The following is a 22,853-nucleotide window of genomic DNA, read 5'->3' as shown; positions in this document are numbered from 1 at the left end:
TGGAGGAGGAAATAACAACCCACTCCAGTCTTCTGGCCTGGAAAATCCCATGGGGGCTACAGTTCATGGGGTCCCAAAGAGTCAGACACAACTGAGCATGTATGTGTGCATGAAAGCAGACAAGATACAAAATGGATGCAAAGGGATGACTGCGTTTTGAATCTTCACAATTGCTGATGGTAGTTAGAAATTATTTGGGGTTAAAGTCATTCTCCAAAACTCTTAAAAAATCATCCTATATTTACCAGGCTACTTGCTCAATTTGTAAAATATTTTCTAAAAAAAAAAAAGAAAAAGAAAAAAATGGTCTATGTTGTTAGCAACTGGTAGAGAAAACGAATGAATAAAAATCTTCAAGTTTATGCCTGGGAGTTGATTCTTATATATAACAACATGCATATCTTTAAATTAAATTATTTTCAGTTTATAAAATAGTTCATGGGTGACACAATATTTTAAAATATTCTTTTTAAAATATTGAATTGGGTACATTAATGAAAAAGCCAAATGCTACATGAGGCTAAATACTAAAAAGTATTTGTTATTGATCTGAAATTTAAATGTAGCTGAATATCCTGTATTTTACCTGCAAACTCTTACCTTACTGGATTCTAATTGTTAGATTGGTGATGATCTGTGTACTCCTTCTGCACTTGCAATATCCAAATGCAGCTTTCAACTTTCACAAGTCAAATAGATATAGGACATGTAATCAATTCATGGGACTTTAATGCCTTAAATACCATACTATTTCAGGGAAACCAGTTAAAAAAGGAAATAATGAAATTCCTATGACATACAGAATGATCTGTCAGTGACCATAAAATTGTCTTTAGTCAGAATCTAAGAATTAAGGTGAATTACCCAACATTAGGTGATAATCAAAATCAACAGTAATGCTTATCTACTCACATTTAAAGAATAATTGCATTTGCTGCTCTCAAGTTTCTCTGACGTTTCTCAGAGTTAGAAGAATTTATGCTTTTCTTCTCTCTTTCTAATGTTCCTTGAGAAGTAGAGAATTTATGCTTTTCTTCTCTCTAAGTTCCTTGAGGAAGTTCCTTGAGGTATTTATTGAGACATTTTTGTTTAAATCATCTGAGAGATTAAAAAATTGTCTGTAGTTCCTGCTAATTATCCAAGATACTCTGCATATTCCCTAGTGAAAAAGTGTAAGGGGCAGTTTAAGGAAAGGAAGAAAACAACAGAAATGATCTGTACAGTTCCAAGGAGACCTCCAGCCATTTTTACGTGTTCATTCATTTGCACAGACTCAATGACTGTAGTAACAATGAAAATGCTACTGTATTTGGGCTTTAACTCAGCAAAACTGAAACAGTCCCAAAAATCATGATATAATTGTAAATGAATCATCATCATCATTGCATAGCATTTTTTGAAATTATAATTCCAGTAAAAAAATATGTAGTTGGCACTAAGGTGAAAATATATCATTTAACATACATGAGATAAATATGGACTATAACAATATACAGAGGAAAACCAAGCTCAGATAAACTATGCAATTTGACCAAAGCCATGATGAAATTAAAGCCTTATCTTTAAGTGAGTGGTATACATACCCTGACCTTTAATATGAAAAATTCATAACAATTATTGAAATGCAGTGTGTGTTTAAACTATAGTGCTTCCTGAGCTGAGACACCAACACTCTTGGATAATGTACAGTACAACCTCATTGAAGGTAAAATTTAATTTAAGACAATACATGCTCTCTCATAACATTTTGCCTATACCCTCATCCTTATGTATTAGAATTGAGGATAAATCATAAACAGTTAAAGATGGATCTAAATTGCATAGATGGGTAAGTTTTGGAAAATGTGTCATTTGTTCCTAATACCTAAATCAAGATACAGAATATTTCCAGCACCACAGAAACGTCTCCAATGCTTTATAACCCCTCCACCTGCGAGGGTAACAGGCAGGAAGGCCAGGGGTCTCCAAATGGAAGAAAGAGGCTGCAGGTGCCAGACATTTTTATCTCTCTTAAGCAGCAGGAAGAAACAAAACAGCGATATTTTTCTTCTCTATACAAATTTAAGAGGAGGTTTCTCTTAAAATGCTGTGTTGCCATGACATCTGGTTTCACCTGAAGCTAACTACTCTCAAACCTTGAGTTGACCAACACGTTTCTTTTTCTTATGGAAATGTTGTCTTAAGCTATGTTAATGAACCCCAGACTCTATCTTCAAGTTGGTTCTGCCAAATGACCCAACCTACTTACTCAGGTATTGTTCCCCTAATCTATGTAAATGAAACTATTTTCTGGTAATCTGCCCTTCTACAAGATTCAAGTCAATCGTTTTATGGCCAGGGATGAATTATCTGGTGTCATTCTAAATTTTATGACATTCTTTTCTTTTCATTAACAGACTGTGAGTGACTATATAACATACAGCTAAAGACTAGGAGGGGGGTACTCTTTTGCCCCCTTCTGATGCCTATATCAGAAGCTTTCTCTATCTCCTTTATACTTTAATAAAACTTTATTACATAAAAGCTCTGAGTGATCCAGCCTCTTCTCTGGCCTCGGATTGAATTTGTCTCCTCCGGAGGCCAAGAATCCTTCGTCTTATCGTTCAGCAACAACCTTTCACACCCTTCACCTCTCCTGGAATGATGGAAATTTCCCTCATTTAACTACACAAACATTCTGCCAACTCTAGCAATACTGCTCTGTGTTCTATCCCTAAACTTATTATCCTGCTTTTGAATTTCATGTAAGTGGAATCACACAATAAATAATCTCAGTCTGGTATCTTTCACTCAGCATAGTGATTTTGAAATGTATCCATGCGTGATTTTATAACTACATGACATCCCACTGCATGTGAGTACCACAGCTCTTCAAATATTGATGGATAGTGTGTTTGTGATGTGCTATTAAAATGTCTAGTATAAACAGTCCTATGTAAATGAATATGTGAGTATATATACATTACTTTTCTCTTAGGGATCTCAGAATAACTAGGACGTAGGTCACTGTATAATTAACTTTACAAGAAACTTCAAGATAACCAAACTTACTGTAGTATTTTACATTAGCAAAAGCCATGAATGGGAATTTCATTTTCACCATATTCTTGCCAATATTTGATGTAAAAATTAATACACACACATATATAAATGGACATTGGGATAAGATAATCCTATTCCCTGGCGGCTCAGACAGTAAAGAATCTGCCTGCAATGTGGAAGATCTGGGTTCAATCCAAGGAGAAAGCATATTTTAATTTCATGGCTGCAGTCACCATCTGCAGTGATTTTGGAGCCCAGAAAAATAAAGTCAGCCACTGTTTCCACTGTTTCCCCATCTATTTGCCATGAAGTGATGGGACCAGATGCCATGATCTTAGTTTTCTGAATGTTGAGTTTTAAACCAACTTTTTCACTCTCCTTTTTCACTTTCATCAAGAGGTTCTTTACTTCCTCTTCACTTTCCACCATAAGGGTGGTGTCATCTGCATATCTGAGGTTATTGATATTTCTCCCAGCAATCTTGATTCCAGCCTGTGCTTCTTCCAGCCCAGCATTGCTTATGGTGTACTCTGCATATAAGTTAAATAAGCAGGGTGCCAATATACAGCCTTGAAGTACTCCTTTCCCTATTTGGAACCAGTCTGTGTTCAAATCTACATCTTATGTTGTCTAAATTTTACCTGTTGAAATTTAATTTTTACTTGATTTTTTGAATTTTTCCATATGCTAGATAAAGCAATTTTTGCATATTTTCTCCTTGATGTTTTATATTTTGATATTTCTGTTTCGTTCTGTGACCCGATATCTTATTGTATTACTAAAGAGACTTTTGCTATCACTAGGGAGAGCAAAGGAGAAAGCAATGGCACCCACTCCAGGACTCTTGCCTGGAAAACCCCATGGACGGAGGAGCCTGGTGGGCTGCAGTCCACGGGGTCGCTAAGAGTCGGACACGACTGAGCGACTTCACTTTCACTTTTCACTTTCCTGCATTGAAGAAGGAAATGGCAACCCACTCCAGCGTTCTTGCCTGGAGAATCCCATGGACAGAGGAGCCTGGTGGGCTGCAGTCCACGGGGTCGCTAAGAGTCGGACACGACTGAGCGACTTCACTTTCACTTTTTACTTTCGTGCATTGGAGAAGGAAATGGCAACCCACTCCAGGGTTCTTGCCTGGAGAATCCCAGGGATGGGGGAGCCTGGTGGGCTGCTGTCTATGGGGTCGCACAGAGTCGGACATGACTGAAGTGACTTAGCAGCAGGGAGGGCAAAAAGCTATCTCTTGCCAGAAAAAGTTCACAAGTAGAAAACAGATTGGAACGCAGGAGATGAAGTGGGTAGAAGAGGCCATGAAGTTGACAAAGTCCCAAACCAAGGCACAGACTAACACTCTGAAGGTCTGAAGGCTGAGAAGGGAGCAGGAGAACTGAGAGCCACTCTCTGCCGTCACTTCAAGGAGTACTCTAATTTTCTTGTATTGACTATATTGGTTTGTCGGGAACTTAGAATCTGTCTCGAGCATGGTTATATTGTGCTGTGAAGACATGTGAATATTGTTATCTTCTTCTTAAGAGGGTTGATTTATTTGTTCTTTTTTAACTAGAGCAGGAAATTAACAAGGTTTTTGGCAAACTACAGTCTGTCTCATGGGTGATTTCATAAATATTAGTTCTTCTTTTTTTTTTTTTTTTTTTGGTCTGAGACAACTGAAATCTTCCAGTAACCAACATGGCTCAGTAGAATAAATGAACTTGGCTCAGGATAAGTGAACTGGACAGCTTTTACAAAGAATAAGGATCTCATTTTCATAGATTGTTTCCTTTCTGCAATTCATTGCCAACATTTCTGAGACTATTGTCTCAAATTCTGACTTTTTGTTCTTTAGATCAGAAAAAACTAGGTTATTTTTAATATTTCTATTTGAATGATGCAGACTAGAGCCTTTCCTCAAAATAAATAAAATGGGAAAAACACCCATTCCGTTAGCTTCTAATGCTGTTCAGAATCTCCTCCATACAATGTGCCTTTCTTAACCATCTCCTCATTTACCTTAGAGTTAAAAATTACATCAGCTTAAAAGAACAGCATGAATTTGTCAGAAATCTCTTTAAGGCAGCCTTCACGTCCTTGTTCCTCAGGTTGTAGATCGTGGGGTTCAGCATGGGAATCACCAGTGTATAGAACACTGAAGCCATTTTATCAGCACCCATAGAATGGTAAGTCTGAGGCTACAAATACATAAAAACTAGAATTCCATAGAAGACTGACACTGCCATCACATGTGAAGCACATGTGGAGAAGGCTCTTTTTCTTCCTTCTGATGAACGTATCCTTAGAATGGACAGAACAATGTTGAAATAAGATGCTACAACGGTAATTATGGAAAACACCAAATTTGTAGATGCTGATACAAATACTACTGTGTCTGGAAAGGAAGTATTAGAGCAAGAAAATGCTATCAGAGGGACGATATCACAGTAAAAATGATTGATTATGTTGGAAGAGCAATAAGCCATAGAGAAGACAGAAAATGAAGCCACAATGGCTGTGGAAAAGCTATAGAGGTATGTGAGGGAAACCAGCAGAAAGCAGATCCTCCGAGACACCACCGCCATGTAGAGCAGGGGGTTACAAATGGCCACATAGTGGTCATAGGCCATCACTGCTAAAATGAAAATTTCAGCTATGATGAAAACCAAGAATATGCCTAGTTGGGTGGCACACTCATAGAAAGAGGGGTGTGTTTCTTTACTAAGAAGTTGATCAGCATTTTAGGAGCAATGACAGTTGAATTGCCAAGATTGATGATGGCCAAGTGCCTGAGGAAGAAATACATGGGGGTCTGAAGTCGAGAGTCCACACTGGTGAGGGTGATGATGCTTAGGTTGCCTGTCACGGTCAGTCCATAGATGACCAGGAAGACAAAGAAGAGTGGGATCTGGAGGTCTGGACGTTCTGAGACTCCTGTGAGAATAAACTCAGTGACTCGGGTGAAATTTCCATGAGCCATGGTAAAGTTTGGAGAGTCACCTGTTTGAGCAAGAAAGGAGAAATTGTTACAGTTTTTAAAAATTGTATTTCCTAGGATTGCCAGTAGATGGTACAGGCAATGCCTAGGGTGAGATTTCCAAGAATTATGCTTCCAAATAATACCAGCTCCTCTATTTCTGCTGAAATTTAATGTGTTGCTGGCTACATACACTTTTTAAATGACAAAAATAAACAAATAAATGAACCACTTTAAATCACTAATATTATATCCATCCTCTAAATTTCTCTTTCAAAATTCCACATTTTATTATTTGCCAGTTTCAATAATACTTTGCCATTCTACACACACCTACTTGCTTAGGTCAAGCTTTCATTAACACTGTCTTTGATGACTGTATCATTTTGATCTCCAGGTCTTTGGCTGATAAACAAATAACAGTCTTTAATCCTTTTTTTAGTAGTCAGATTTGTAATCTGTGATATATTTTTAGAATAACTGAAAAAAAAAATATTTAGCCTCATATTCAATGCATTCCACATTCAGGTCTGCATCACCTTTCTATTTAGCATCACCTCACTCAGCATACACTCAGCCCAACATTTTTTTTTTTTTCTTCCTCTTGCCGTCTGTGTCCCTGCTGATATTCAGAAATACTAGTTGAACTAACAACAACCTAAAAAATAAACATTTCTTCCTAGGTTCTATTTTCTTATTAAGATTCTACAGAGTTTCTGTCCTGTTAAACCAAAAAACTAGACTGATCCAAAAATGCGTTTAAGGATGGAAGGCAGTACTGCACTTTGTGGAGCCAGTCTATTTCTTTTTCCTAGATGGCATTGTCTGCTGTTTCTCCACTGTGTCCCATTCAGCTTTCAGGCCTTTTCCTCTTTCACAGAGAAGAACCAAGTGTTGCCTGATCTGCTTTCATGGGTTTTCTTGTAGAATGTGAGACACGCTGAATTAGGCAAAGGAATTCAAACATCTGCTACCAATCACCATTTTGAAGTCTTCAGTTCTGCTAAGGATTAGTCTAACATTTATTGAGTGTATCTTCGTTTTCAGTGTCTTTTATTATTTTCTTTTAAATTTCCAGATTATTTTACCCTACCCATTCATTTTTAATTTTAATTTTCTCCTTAAGAATATATAATATGAGATCTGTTCCATTAAAAGATTTATGGCTGAATAGACTAGCATTCTTAATTATAGGCACAATGATGCTCCTCTCTAGAACTTATTCATCTTCCATTACTGAAATTTGATATCTATTGATTAGCAGTTTTTCACATGGTCCAACTTACAACTTCTGGGTACTTATCAAAAAGAATTGTTATAAGGATCTTAAAGAGATAGTGATACTCTGCCCATTCTTCTTATTTTGCAAAAGATATCTTCGGTCATTTTTGACCATTCTGATGCAACATTTATATACTTCTATTTAGGGCTAACCATTAGAGCGCAGAGGATACAAAAAGTATGCAAAGATGTAACTGATGTTTCAATCTTCAGACCTGGTGATAGGAGTTAGGAACTGCTTGAGGTCCATGGCTTTCTCCTTAACTCTTAAAAAAGTATTCTATGCATTTACTAGTTTACTCAATCAGTTAGTAAAGTCTTTCCTGAAAAAACAAGAACAACAACAACAGCAACAACAAAAAATCAAGTAGAAAGCAACCGTTAGGGAAAACGAACAACTAAAAATTCTCCAAGTTCATCTGTGGGAATTGATTCTCATGTAGAAGAATATACATATCCTTATATTAAGATTATTTTCAGTTTAGAAAATGTTTCATGGGTAATACATATCTTAAAGTATTTTTTTCAAATATTGCATTGGATATATTTATAGAAAATTCAAATATTTTATGAGACAGGCACTAAATAGTATTTGTCATTGATCAGAAATTTAAATGCAACTGAACATCTTATATTTTATCTGGACATTCTAACCTTACTGGATTTTAATAGATTAGATTTCTCATGATTTTTTCAGATGTATCTAACTCCCTCTGAACTTATAATATCCAAATCTAACTTTCAGCTTTCATAAATAAAATAGATATACAACATCTAGTCTGTTCATAGGTAATGCCCTGACACTACCACAGTATTCCAAGGAAACAAGTTAACAACAACAAATAATAATAATAATGGAATTTTTGTGGTTAAAGAATATCTCTCAGTGTCAATAAAAGTGCTCATAGTCAGAATCTAAGAAACGAAGGAAATTACCAATGTCAAGGTGATAATCAAAATCAACAATTTCTGTCTACTCATGAAGAATTGGATTTTCTCTTCTCATATTTCTCTGACTTTTCTTTGAGTAGAGAGAATTTATGCTTTTCCTGTCTCTTTGTGATGTTTCCTGAGGAAGTATCAATAGCATGTGACTTATTCAAATGATTTTGCTTAAATCTTCTGAGATTTAAAAAGGACTGCCTGGGTGCCTGCCTATCCTCCAGGATATCCTGCCTATATCTCTAGTGAAAAGTTGTAAGGAATAATGTAAAGAAAGGAAGAAAACAGCATAATGATCTTTACAGTTACATGGAGACCCCCATGACATAAAAGTACTCAATTACTGACACAGAGTCAATGGTCAGAATAACAGTGAAAAAGACTAAAGTGCTTTATTGCTGCAAAATTGGAAGTTTCAATAGTCATGATAAGATTGCAAATTAATCACTACCATTGCATATATTTTTTCTATTTATTATTCCAGTAAAAAATTTGTCATGGGTGTTGCATTAAAAAATATACCATTTAACCTATATGAGGAGGATATTACTATTCCCAGGTTCAGAGGATGCTGCACTCAGATAAACCATGTGCTTTGACCAAAGGTGTGTGATTGATGACTAGAAGATTTGAAATTAAAGCCTTGTCTTTAAATGAGTTATACACATGGATTTTCTTTTCATATGACAAACACATAACAGTTATTGTAATGCAATGTGTTGCAATAATAGTTGTCTAAATCATAGTGTTTCCTGAGCTGAGATTTACCACTTTTGCATAATGTTCACATATCCTCATAGAAGATAAAATCTAATATAAGGAAATACATTCCCTCTCATAACATTTAACCTATGTTCTCTTCTTCTATGAATTCCTTTGGCTTTAGAATTGAGGAAAATTTGCAAACAGTAAAAGACGGCGTTAAATTGTACAAATGGGTAAGTTTGGAAAATGTGCCATTTGTTCCTAATACCTAATACATTTCAACACCACAGACATTTCCCTGATATTTTATAACCCCCTCTTCTTGTCTCCTCCCATCATAAAGGCAATTTCCCTCAGACCTTAACTTCCCAAACAGCATGCTCTCACCTAGAGCAAATGCTGCTCTGGTTTCTATCCCTACTCTCATTTTCCCTGTTTCTGAATTTCACATAAATGAAACCACACAATAAATATTCTTAGCTCTATCTTGCACTCAGCTTAATTATTTTGAAATTCAGCTGTGCTGAGTTTATATGGATGCATAACAGTCCTCTGCATACATATATCCCATCTTACTAGTTCTCCTACCAATAGATACTTGAGTTTTAGTTTATTATAAAATATCTTGTATAAACACCCTTATAAAAGCATATGTGTGTATATATGTATTATTTTTACTAGTTATAGATCTAAGAGGCAATTACTGTAACATAAGCAGCTGCATTTTTAACTTTATAAGAACATGCTAACTTTCTGAACTTATAGTAACATTTTACATTACCAAAAAGCCATGTATGGGGATTCTATTTGCCCCATCTCCTTGACAACATTTGATGTAAACATTTTAAAAATAACTTATAAATGGAATTGGGATAAAATAATTTCATTGAGAGTTGAATTTTCATTTACTTGGTGGCTAGTGAAAGTGGACACTTTTCTATGTACTTTGCTATTCATATACCCACATCTTACAGTTCTAAAATTTTCCCATTTTAATTGTTTTCTCCTTTTTATTGATTGTTTGAATACTAAAAGTTTGCTAGATAAAACTACTTTTTCAGATTTTTTTTCCCCCCCTAGACTCTCTTGTTTCTGATGTTTCTGTTAAATTCTGTCTCAAGTTGCTACAGTGATACAAAGCAGAGTTGGGCGACCCTTAGGAAGGGCAGAAAACCCTCTCCCACCAAAAAGTTCCAAACAAAGCAGTTTGGGATACAGGAGATGAAGTGGGTAGGAGAGGCCATAAAACTGATAAAACTGCAAGCTGAGGCACATAGAGGAACATTCTGAAGACAGGAAAGGAAGCAGGAAAACTGAGAATCTCTCTCTGTTATCACTTCAAAAGAAAGAAAGAAAAGAAAGTGAAGTGGCTCAGTCTTGTCCAACTCTTTGAGACCCCGTGGACTATAGGTGACCAGGCTCCTCTGTCCATGGGATTATCCAGGCAAGAGGACTGGAGAGGGTTGCCATTTCCTTCTCCAGGGGGTCTTCCTGACCCAGAGATCGAACCCGGGTCTCCCGCATGACAGGCAGACGCTTTAACCTCTGAGACACCAGGAAAGCTCAAAGAATACTGGAGTCTATTGCCCTGCCCTCCTCCAGGGGATCTTCCCAACCCAGGGATCGAACTCAGATCTCTCACATTGCAGGCAGATTCTTTACCATCTGAGCTACCAGGGAAGCCCTGTCACTTCAAACATTACTCTAATTTTGTTGCATTGAATACACTGGTGTGTTAGGAAATCTGGAGTCTATTTTGTATATAGTGACATTCTGCTCTGGAGATATCTGAATATTGCCATCTTCTTAAGTGAGTTGATTTTATTTGTTCTTTCTCTTTTTTAGAATTAACGAGGTTTGTGTTAAACTACAGACTCTACCTCATGGGTGATTTCATAAATACTAGTTCATATTTTAGCCTTGTCTGGGGTACTAGAATTGCCTCCCACAGGCACCTGCATCAGGATAAGTGAACTGGAAAATTCAAACAAAGATTAAGGATCTGACTTTCATTGGCTCTTTTTTTTCCCTTCAAATCAGCCCCCAAATTCTGTGACTATTGACTCAAACATTTTTATTCTTTAGATCAGAAAACCTGGGTTGTATTCAAGATTTCTATTTGAATGGTGCAAACTAGGACCTTTCCTCAAGAGAGAAATTACAAAATGAGAAAATAACCCATTCCTTTGGCTTCTAATGCTGTAAGAATCTCCTCCACACAATGGCAGCCTATCTTAAGCATCTCTTCATTGACCTATAGAGTTCAAAAAGACATCAACAGCACGAATTTGTCAGAAATCTCTTCAAGGCAGCCTTCACGTCCTTGTTCCTCAGGCTGTAGATGAGGGGATTAAGCATGGGAATCACCAGTGTATAAAACACTGAAGCCATTTTATCAGTTTCTAATGAATGGTTATTTCGAGGCTGTAAATACATGAAAAGCAGAGTTCCATAGAAAACTGACACAGCGGTCATATGTGAAGCACATGTGGAGAAGGCTCTTTTCCTTCCTTCTGATGAACGTATCCTTAGAATGGACAAAATGATGTTGAAATAAGATGCTACAACTACAGTTATGGAAAACATCAAGTTTGTAGATGCAGATATGAATACTACTGTTTCTGGGAAGGATGTATCAGAGCAGGACAGGGCTAAGAGAGGGACAATATCACAGTAAAAATGATTGATTACATTGAGAGAGCAATAAGCCATTGAGAATACAGAAAAGGAAGTCACAATCGATGTGGAAAAGCTGTAGAGGTATGTGAGGGAAACTAGCAGAAAGCAGACCTGTCGAGACACCACCGCCATGTAGAGCAGGGGGTTACAAATGGCCACATAGCGGTCATAGGCCATCACAGCTAAAATGAAAATTTCAGCTACGATGAAAACCAAGAACCCTCCGAGCTGAATGGCACATTCATAGTAGGAGGTGGTGTGTTTCTTTACTAAGAAGTTGATCAGCATTTTAGGAGCAATGACAGTTGAATTGCCAAGATTGATGATGGCCAAGTGCCGGAGGAAGAAATACATGGGGGTCTGAAGTCGAGAGTCCACACTGGTGAGGGTGATGATGCTTAGGTTGCCTGTCACGGTCAGTCCATAGATGACCAGGAAGACAAAGAAGAGTGGGATCTGGAGGTCTGGACGTTCTGAGACTCCTGTGAGAATAAACTCAGTGACTCGGGTGAAATTTCCATGAGCCATGTAACTGTTTGGAAATTAATCTATTTGGGGAAGAAAAGAAAATGTGGTTACAAACTTCCAAGTAATTATTTTCTTGGATTGTCATTAGATGGCAAGGACAATTCCTGGAGTGGGCTTTCCGGAAATCATGTTTCCAAACTACATCAGCTCCTCTACTTATGCTGACATCTAGTATACTCCAGCTTATGTGCTGGTTTAGTCACTAAGTTGTGTCTGACTCTTGCGACCCCGTGGACTGTAGCCCCCCAGGCTCCTCTGTCCATGGGATTTTCCAGACAAGAACACTGGAGTGGATTGCCATTTCCTTCTCCAGCAGATCTTCCCGGCCGAGGAATTGAACCCAGGTCTCCTGCATTGCAGGCAGATTCTCTACCAACTGAGCTTTGAGGGAAGCCCATATAGTTTTCCTAAATGGAAAAAATAAAATGTTAAAAAGCAACCACTGTAAAGCACATTGTATCCATCCTCTAATTTTCTCTGTCAGAGTTCCACATTGTATTTTTTTTTTTTTTTGTCAATTTTCATGATATTTTCCATCCTAAGCATCCCCTCACCTACCTCCTGAGATCAAGCTTGTATTAACACTGTCATAGACTATTATATCCTTCTGGTCTCCATGTTGTGATTCATATTAGCTGATAGGCAGATAATAGTCATTAAAACTTTTAGGTAGTATGTAATCTGAGATATTTTTAGAATAATTGATAAAAGCTTTAGCCTTGTTTTCAATGCATTCCACAATCAGATACATATCATTTTTTGTATTCATATCACTTTGGACCAGCCTTTTTGAACTCTAAATTTTCTTTTCTTTTTTTTTTTTTTTTTTTATGTGATCATTTCTTTTTTTTTTTTTTTAAATTAGTTGGAGGCTAATTACTTTACATCATTACAGTAGTTTTTGTTATACATTGAAATGAATTAGCCATGGATTTGCATGTATTCCCCATACCAGTCCCCCCTCCCCCCTCCCTCTCCACCCGATCCCTCTGGGTCTTCCCAGTGCACCAGGCCCGAGCACTTGTCTCATGTACCCAACCTGGGCTGGTGATCTGTTTCACCCTAGATAATATACATGTTTCAATGCTTGAACTCTAAATTTTCATCTCAATCTTTCTGTTTCCCTACTGACATTCAAAAGTACCAGTTGAACTAAAAGCACATAACCTAGAATATAAACATTTTATTCTTAGCTGTTATTTTCTCTTATGCTGTAGAGGTTCTGATTTACCAAACCAGGAACCTAGTCCAATCCAAGGAGTGGTGTTGAGAAAGAAAGGCAATAGTGAAGGTTGCTGAGCCAGTTCTAATCCTCTTCCCTAGATAGTACTTTCTGCTGTTTCTCTAGGCTTCTGTGGTGGCCCAGGTGGTAAAGAATCTGCGTGCAATTCAGGAGACCCAGTTTCGATCCCTGGAAGATCCCCTGGAGAAGGAAATGGCTGTTTCTCTACTGAGTCCCACTCCTTCCTCACGCAGAGATACGGACCAGATGTTGCCTCGTCTGTTGTCATGGGTTTCATTGTACAAAGAGAGACACACTGGATTAAGCAAAGAGATTCAGATTACTAGTATCAGTCCTACAACTCTGAAGTCTTCAGCTGTTCTGGGATTATTCTAATACTTTCTGATGGTGTCTCCGTTTTCAGTGTCAGTAATTATCTCTTTCTGAAATTCCAGGTTCTTTTACCTTGCCCACTCTTTTTTAATTTTGATTTTAATTTTCTGCTTTAAGAATATATAGCATGTGATCTGCCCCATTAAATGATTTATGAGTCAATTGTACAGTGTTGTTAATTAGAGTTACTATATTGTACAGTGGATCTCTGTATCTTCTTCAATCTTATGTAAATGAAACTATATTTGTTGATTAGCAATTCCCCATGTGATTCAACTTACAAATTCTGGTTATTTATCCAAAAACACTGCTTCAGTGTCTTAAATAGATAGGGATACCCTTCCGATTCTTCTTATTTGGGAAAAAAGTATCTCTAGTCATTTTTTAATATCCTAGTGCAACATTTTATATCCTTCCATTGAGGACTAACACTTAGAGTAGACAGAATACAAAAAGTATGCAGTGGGAAGACTGATTTTTCAACCTTCAGTCTTGGTGATAGCAGTTAGGAGTTATGTGGGGTTCATGACTTTCTCATAACTCTTAACAAATCATTATACTTTTTTACCAGTATAATCACTAAGTTTGTAAAATCTTTTCTGAAAAACAAACAAACAAGTGCTAAGAAACCAGCAAGAAAAACAAACAAGTAAAAATTATCCAAGTTTATGCATGGAAGTTATTTTTATACTGAAGAATATGCATATCCATATATTAAAATTATTTGGGGGCTTCCTTGGTGGTTCAGCTGGTAGAGAATTCCCCTGCAGTGTGGGAGACTTGGGTTCAAGCCCTGGGTTGGGAAGGTCCCTGGAGAAGGGAACAGCTACCCACTCTGTTATACCCAGAATATTCTGTCCTGGAGAACTCCATGGACTGTTTAGTCCATGGGGTCACAAAGAGTTGGACATGACTGAACAACTTTCACTTCACTTAACTTCAGAGTCAGTTTTAATATAAATAAAATTATTTTAGGTATGTACAATGTTTCATGAATAATACATAGTTTAAATTATTATTTTTCAAATATTACATTGGGTATATTTATAAAAAACAAATATTATATTAAGCAAATACTAAAAAGTATTTACTAAAAAGTATTTACTAAAAAGTATTTGCTATTGATATGAGATTTGAATTTAAATTTTCTGTATTTTATCTGGAAATCCTAACATAAATGGATTCTCTTAGATTAAATTGGTGATGATTATTTTCAGGTACCTGTAACTTCTTCTTCACTTGCAATATCCAAATACCAATTTTGACTTTCACAAATCAAACAATATATGACATATAGTCAAGTTATATGATTAATGCCTTTCAAACTATCATCTTATTCCAGGGAAACCATTTATCAAAGGAAATAATGAAATTTTTATGGTGTAAAGAATAAGCAGTCAGTGACATTCAAAGTGTCCTTAGTCAGAATCTAAGAATCAAAAGAAATTACCAACACCCGAGTTGTTATCAAAATCAATATTTTTTATATGCTCACCTTTATGAAGAACTGGATTTTCTGCTGTTATGTTCTCCTGATATTTCTTTGGGTAGGGAGAATATATGCTTTCCTCTTTCTTTGTAATGTCCCTGAGGAAGTCGCAAGGAATTTAAATCATCTGAGAGATTTAAAAAAGAAATTGCCTGTGGTGCCTGCTAATTCTCCAGGATATTTTGCCTATTCTCTAGTGGAAAAATTGTAAGGAATAATTTAAGGAAAGGAAGAAAGCAGCATAGATGATCTGTAGAGTTCCATGGAGACCTACATGCCATAAAGTACTTACTCACAGAGTCAGTGATTTAAATAACATTAAAAGCATTACTGTACGAGTTCTATTTCAACAAAACTGGAACAGTTTGAAAAGTCGTGATAAAATTGTAAATGAATCATCATCACTGCATAGAGCTGTTTTTTTTTTTAATTTTTTTTTTTATTTGCAGTAAAATGAGTAGTAGGCCCTGGAATAAACATATATCATTTGAACTATATGGTACAGATATTACTATCCCCACATTCAGAGGACACAAATTTAAGACAAACTCTATCATTTGATCAAAAACTTGTAATTGGTGACTAGAAGATTTGAAATTAAAACCTCATCTTTGAGTGATATACATTGACTTTTAATATGACAAACACATAATTCTTGCAGTGTAATGTGTTACAATAATAACAGTCTAAATGGTAGTGTTTTCTGAGCTATCTCATCATTCTTGCATAATGTTCAGCACAACTTCATAGGCATTGAAATATGACAGAAGATAATATATTCCCTCTCATAACATTTACCCATGCTGTCTTCCTCTATTACTTCCTCATGTAGAATTGAGGGGAATTCATATATAGTTAAAGATGGATCTAAAATGTAAAAACGGGGAAGGTTTAGTAAATGTGCCATTTGTTCCTAATACCTAAATCAAGATATAGAACATTATCAACACCAAAAATGATCCCTGATATTTTAAATGCCCCCAAAATATCCCTACACCCTAGGCTATCCCTATTATAATGCTGAACAACATCGTCCAACTTCCACTTACTGCAGCTATAAGCTTATTTTCCCTGTTTCTGAATTTCATATGAGTGGAATCACACAATAAGCAGTCTCAAATAAGCAGTCTTTCAATCAGCATAAACTGAAACTGAAGTCGTTCAGTCATGTCTGACTTTTTTGTGACCCTGTGGACTGTACCCCGCCAGGCTCCTCTGTCCATGGGATTCTCCAGGCAAGATTACTGGAGTGGGTTGCCATTTCCTTCTCCAGGGGATCTTCCCAACCCAGGGATCGAACCCAGGTCTCCCGCCTTGCAGGCAGACGCGTTAACCTCTGAGCCACCAGGGAAGCAATATTGAAAGTTATCTGTGCTGCATTTATACAAGGGGCTTCCCTGGTGGCTCAGATGGTAGAGAATCCACCTGCAATGTGGGAGACCTAGGTTCAGTAATTGACTACATGCATATATCCCATCTTTAACCATCCTCTTGTTGATGGGTATTTGAAGTTTGGCTTGATGTAACAAGTCTAGTGTTAACACTCCTATATAACTGTATATGTGCATATATGTGGGGCTTCCCAGGGGATAAAGAACTTGCCTGCCAATGAAGGAGACATAAGAGATGAGATGCAGTTTCCATCCCTGGATTGGAAAGATCCTCTGGAAGAGGGCATGCAACCTGTTCCAGTATTCTTCCCTGGAGAATTCAATGAAGAGAGGAGTCCATAGTGTCTCAAAGAGTTGGGTGCAACTAAAGTGACTTAGCATGCATGTGTATAGATGTATTAATTTCCCTAGTAATAGATCTATGAGGGAAATTACTGGAACATAGATATCTATATATTTAACTTTATAACAAACTGCAGATTTCTAAACTAACTGTTGCATTTTCATTACTTAAAACCATGTATGAGAATCCATACTATCCCCACATACTTGCCAATATTTGAAGTCAAAATTTAAAAAAAAAAAAGATTTATAAGTTGAAACCGGGAGAAAAAATAGTATTGTGAGTTTGATTTTCATTTACTTGATGATTAATAATACTGAATACTTTTCTATATACTTGTTCATTCATATATCTCCATCTTAAATGTCTAAATTTTGTTTATTTTAATTGAGATTTTTCTTTTCATTTATTTTTAGAATTTTTATAAGTGTGATAGATAAAATTAGTTTTTCAAATTTAATTTGATAAGTTTTATTTTGTTAAATTTTTCTGTTTAGCACTTTGACCCATGATCTTGCAGTTTTACAAAGAAGAGTTTTGCTACCACTAAAGAGGACAGAACAGTCTCTCCCACCAAACAGTCCCATGTGTACAAAACAGATTGGGATGAAGAAGATGAAGTGGGTAGGAGAGGACATAAAGCTGAAAAAATCCCAACCTAAGGAGCACAGACTGACACTGAAGACAGAAGCGAGCAGGAGAACACGGAATCACTCTCTGTTGTCACTTCGGGGATTACATTCATTTTCTTGATAACATTGATGTTCCAGGGTCTTGGAGTCTATGTTAGACATGGGGACATTGTACTGTGAAGACTTCTAAATATTGCTATAATCTTAAGAGAGTTGATTTTATTTGTTCTTTTCTTTTTTTATTTTAGAAAAAAATTAACAAGATGTGTCAAACTCCAAACTCTGTCTCATGAGTGGTTACATAAATATTTCTTTATACTTTTAGCCTTCTCTGGGATTCCCGGGTGGTTCAGTGGTAAAGAATCCACCTGCAGGAGACACAGGAGACGTGGGTATTATCCCTGGGTCAGGAAGATCTCCTGGGGGAAGAAATTGCAATCCATTTAAATATTCTTGCCTGGAAAATTCACTGGACAGAGGAGCCTGGCGGGCTACAGTCCATGGGGTCTCAAAGTGTCAGACATGACTGAACATGTGAACACACACACACACACACACACACACACACAATCTTTCCTGGGATACTGAGATCTCCACACCTATGTGCCTCAAGACCAGTGACTTGCACAGATTTTATACAAATAATATGAACCTTACTTTCACTAGCTCTTTTTCCAATTCACCCCCAAAATTTCTGTGGCTGATGTCTCAAATTTTTCACTTTTTAGATTAGAAAAAAGGGCTTGTATTCAAGAGTTCTGTTTGAAAGGTGTGGACTAGAACCTTTTCTCAAAACAGAAATTGCAAAATGGGAAAGTCATTCATTCCTTTAGCTTCAAATGTTGTTCAGACTATATTCCACAAAGTGGCAGCCTGTCTTAACCATCTCTTCAGTGACCTATAGAGTTCTAACACTACATTATTAATTGGTCAGAAATTTCCTCAAGGCAGCCTTCACGTCTTTGTTCCTCAGGCTGTAAATCATGGGATTCAGCATGGGAATCACCAGCGTATAAAACACGGAGGCCATTTTGTCAATATCCAGTGAGTGGTTATTTCGAGGCTGCAAATACATAAAAAGCAGAGTTCCATAGAAGACTGACACAGCGGTCATATGTGAAGTGCATGTGGAGAAGGCTCTTTTCCTTCCTTCTGATGAACGTATCCTTAGAATGGACAAAATGATGTTGAAATAAGATGCTACAACTACAGTTATGGAAAACATCAAGTTTGTAGATGCAGATATGAATACTACTGTTTCTGGTAATGAAGTATCAGAGCAAGACAAAGATATCAGAGGGACAGTGTCACAGTAAAAATGATTGATTACATTGCAAGAACAATAAGCCATAGAAAATACACAACATGAAACTACAATAGCTGTGGAAAAGCTATAGAGGTATGTAAGGGAAACTAGCAGAAAGCAGACCCGTCGAGACACCACCGCCATGTAGAGCAGGGGGTTACAGATGGCCACATAGCGGTCATAGGCCATCACAGCTAACATGAAAATTTCAGCCACAATGAAAACCAAGAACCCTCCTAGTTGGGCGGCACATTCATAGAAGGAGGTGGTATGCTTTTTTACTAAAAAGTTGACCAGCATTTTAGGAGCAATGACAGTTGAATTGCCAAGATTGACGATGGCCAAGTGCCGGAGGAAGAAATACATGGGGGTCTGAAGTCGAGAGTCCACACTGGTGAGGGTGATGATGCTTAGGTTGCCTGTCACGGTCAGTCCATAGATGACCAGGAAGACAAAAAAGAGTGGGATCTGGAGGTCTGGATGTTCTGAGACTCCTGTGAGAATAAACTCAGTGACTCGACTGAAATTTCCATTAGCCATGTATGAGTTTGGAAAGTCATCTATATGAAAGAAAAAGAGACTTGGTTAGAAATTAAGGAATTATTTTCTAGGACTGTCAATAGATGGTAAAAGCGCCCCTTGGATGAGATTTCCTTGAAGAATTTATTGAACTCATGTTTCTAGGTCTATTAAATCAAATTTGAAATAATCTATTAAAGAGAATATTTGAGTGTGGCAAATTGAATAGCTCATCCAACACTATGAATATTCCAAAGATCCAATCCATTGAATTTTATTAAGTTATAGATATCTTATTAGCTTGAAAATATTTAAAGCCATGATTCATATCATGGCATCATATCAATATCTTCTGCACTGAGTGTGAGAAACTCTTGACTAGTTGTGTGCTTCCGGTGTTCTGGAGGAAGTGCAAGCTGGAATCAAGATGGCCGAAAGAAGTATCAATCACCTCAGGTATGCAGAGGACACCACCCTTATGGCAGAGAGTGAAGAGGAACTAAAGAGCCTCTTGATGAAAGTGAAAGAGGAGAGTGAAAAAGTTGGCTTAAAGCTCAACATTCAGAAAACTAAGATCATGGCATCGGGTCCCGTCACCTCATGGGAAATAGATGGGGAAACAGTGGAAACAGTGGCTGACTCTATTTTTCTGGGCTCCAAAATCACTGCAGATGGTGATTGCAGCCATGACATTAAAAGACACTTATTCCTTGGAAGGAAAGTTATGACCAACCTAGATAGCACATTAAAAAGCAGAGACGTTACATTGCCAACAATGGTCCGTTTAGTCAAGGCTATGGTTTTTCCAGTGGTCATGTATGGATGTGACAGTTGGATGGTGAAGAAAGCTGAGCACCGAAGAATTGATGCTTTTGAACTGTGGTGTTGGAGAAGACTCTTGAGAGTTCCTTGGACTGCTAGGAGATCCAACCAGCCCATCCTAAAGGAGATCAGTCCTGGGTGTTCATTGGAAGGGCTGATGCTGAAGCTGAAACCCCAATACTTTGGCCACCTCATGTGAAGAGTTAACTCATTGGAAAAGACCCTGATGCAGGGAGGGATTGGGGGCAGGAGGAGAAGGGGATGACAGAGGATGAGATAACTGGATGGCATCACCGACTCTATGGACATAAGTTTGAGTAAGCTCTGGGAGTTGGTGTTGGACAGGGAGGCCTGGTGTGCTGCGATTCATGGGGTCGCAAAGAGTCAGACATGACTGAGCAACTAAACTGAACTGAACTGAATGTTCCTTGTGATCTCTAATTTGAAAATATTTGCTTCTTCTGAATAATTCATGATCTAGTCATTTTTAAATATTATTTAGTTGCTAAATCATGTCCAACTCTTTTTTTGTGACCCCATGGACTGTAAATTGTCAGGCTCCTCTCTCCCTCCAATTTTCCAGGCAAGAATACTAGAGTGGGTTGCTATTTCCTCCTCCAGAGGATCTTCCTGATCCATGGATCAAACCAATGTCTCCTGCATTAGCAGGTGTATTCTTCACCACTGTACCATTGATCCAATCACTATTCTGCCCTCTTTCCTTTATTCCATCCTTGTACTAACATTTATTAAATGTAGACTGAGATTGCAAATTCTGTCATTTTTACACTTTTGATAATTTTCATTGCTGTAATAATGCTAAACATTTTATTTTCATTAGGCTTCTCTGAAAATTACATTGCATATAGTTGCCAAAGAATCAGCATGGAATTATAATATAATATTTTCCTAGAAATATCTGCTTGAAGGATGGCTCCCTGTTACTAACTAAGCCAATTATAGTCCCTTCTCACTTTTAATTGATTTCAGTAATGGTCTGTGGCCTTAAATATTCTATCACAATCTCTTATATGAAAAGGTAAAATTTAGATCCAGAGAATCAACACTATTTCATCATTTAATATAAGATCTACCCTTTAACAAAAAGTTAATTATCTTTTTTGCATATGTATAAAATAATCATAATAATAAAATGGGCAGGATGATACTTTTGGGAATGGTGGATATGTTTATGGCATAGATTTTTGGTAACTGCATCACTAATATATACTTATCTTCAAATTCATCAAATTTTATACATTAACCACATACAGCTCTTCTATCTCAAACATAACTCAGTAAAGTGATTTTTAAAATATATGTATCATAAATGCCTGATCAGTAAAAGACAAGAATCACTGATAACTCTTCTCCTAAAGAAGATTAAAAAAAAAATTCTGTAATGAAATAAAAAATGAAGCAGTGATATAAAAACAATTGAAGAAATAAGGCAGTAATAACACCAAACAGTTTTGAGTCTTTGATATTAGTCATTTCTGACTCCAAATCATTCTTCCTCTTCACTACTTTGAGTCATACTAGAAGGCTGAGCGTCCAAGAATTGACACTTTCAAACTGTGGTGCTGGAGAAGACTTGTAAGAGTCCCTTGGACAGCAAGGAGATCAAACCAGTTGATTTTAAAGGAAATCAACTCTGAATATTCATTGGAAGGGCTGATGCTGAAGCTCCGATACTTTGGCCACCTGATGCAAAGAGCTGACTCATTGGGAAAGAACCCAATGCAGGGAAAGACTGAGGGAAGGAGGAGGAGGGGGTGACAGAGGATGAGATAGTTGGATGGCATCACCGACTCAATGGACATGAGTTTAAGCAAATTCTGGGAGAGGGTGAGGAGAGGGAAGCCTGGCATGCTGTGATTCATGGGGTCACAAAGAGCTGGACACAACTTAGCAACTGAACAACAACAATATAATCTTATTTGTTTCCTACTTGCTCCACGAGATATTAGAGTTTCAGTTACTTTTTTTGCCCCTTATCTCTGGACCTACTATTCCAATAATGAGAAAGAAACAAAGGGCTAGAATAAAACACTTAAACAAGATAACTGTAGATTGCTGTAAATACCATAAGTAAATTACACAAAAATGATGTATCAAGATAACCTGGGAGAATTACTTCTTAGATGTTGTTAAGAGAATTCCATTCTGAGGGTGAAATTTCAACTAAAACCTAAAAAAATAAGAAGCAATCAAATACTGAATAAATCACAGGAAGAATATCCCAGGATTCCAGAAATCCTTAAGAAATACATTCAGGATTATAAGAAAGAGTGTATTTCCTAAAGATGCTGACCTGAGATAGAAAATTTTTTTTTGTTTTTGTTTGTTTGTTTCATGGGAACTTAATAGAGGTTAGTGTTTCCTTTAAGGCCAGAATGACTGATTAATAGTGAGTATTAGTAAAGTCAGATAATATAAGTCACAATAAATATTTGGATTTTTTTCTAAGTAAATTGTAAAACACTGATAGGATGTTGGGTAGGTGGGTAATGAGGGAACCAAAGTAGAAAACTTGGAAATAGAAGAGGTAAATTGAATAATTGAAAGAAGAAAAAAGATAATATCTGTGA

General features: G+C 36.9%; 2 protein-coding genes and 1 pseudogene across 2 annotated transcripts; all 3 read right to left on the bottom strand.

The window, feature by feature from the left end:
- Nucleotides 1-5,066: 5,066 nt before the first annotated feature.
- Nucleotides 5,067-6,013, bottom strand: LOC110144570 (olfactory receptor 8J3-like; annotated as a pseudogene).
- A 5,199-nt stretch (nucleotides 6,014-11,212) lies between these two features.
- On the bottom strand, nucleotides 11,213-12,145 carry LOC110144585 (olfactory receptor 8J3-like). Its single transcript, XM_020904525.2, has one exon. It carries the CDS (start codon nucleotides 12,143-12,145, stop codon nucleotides 11,213-11,215), a length of 933 nt encoding a protein of 310 aa, XP_020760184.2.
- Nucleotides 12,146-18,537: 6,392 nt separating this feature from the next.
- On the bottom strand, nucleotides 18,538-19,461 carry LOC110144569 (olfactory receptor 8J3-like). The gene has a single exon (XM_020904511.2). The coding sequence runs from the start codon at nucleotides 19,459-19,461 to the stop codon at nucleotides 18,538-18,540; it is 924 nt and encodes a 307-aa protein (XP_020760170.2).
- Between the last annotated feature and the right edge of the window lie 3,392 nt (nucleotides 19,462-22,853).

The sequence above is a fragment of the Odocoileus virginianus genome, chromosome 10 (genome assembly GCF_023699985.2).
Source record: "Odocoileus virginianus isolate 20LAN1187 ecotype Illinois chromosome 10, Ovbor_1.2, whole genome shotgun sequence".
NCBI classification, from domain to species: domain Eukaryota; kingdom Metazoa; phylum Chordata; class Mammalia; order Artiodactyla; family Cervidae; genus Odocoileus; species Odocoileus virginianus.
Note: the sequence above shows the minus strand (reverse complement) of the source record. Positions and strands in the feature narration are given on the sequence as shown.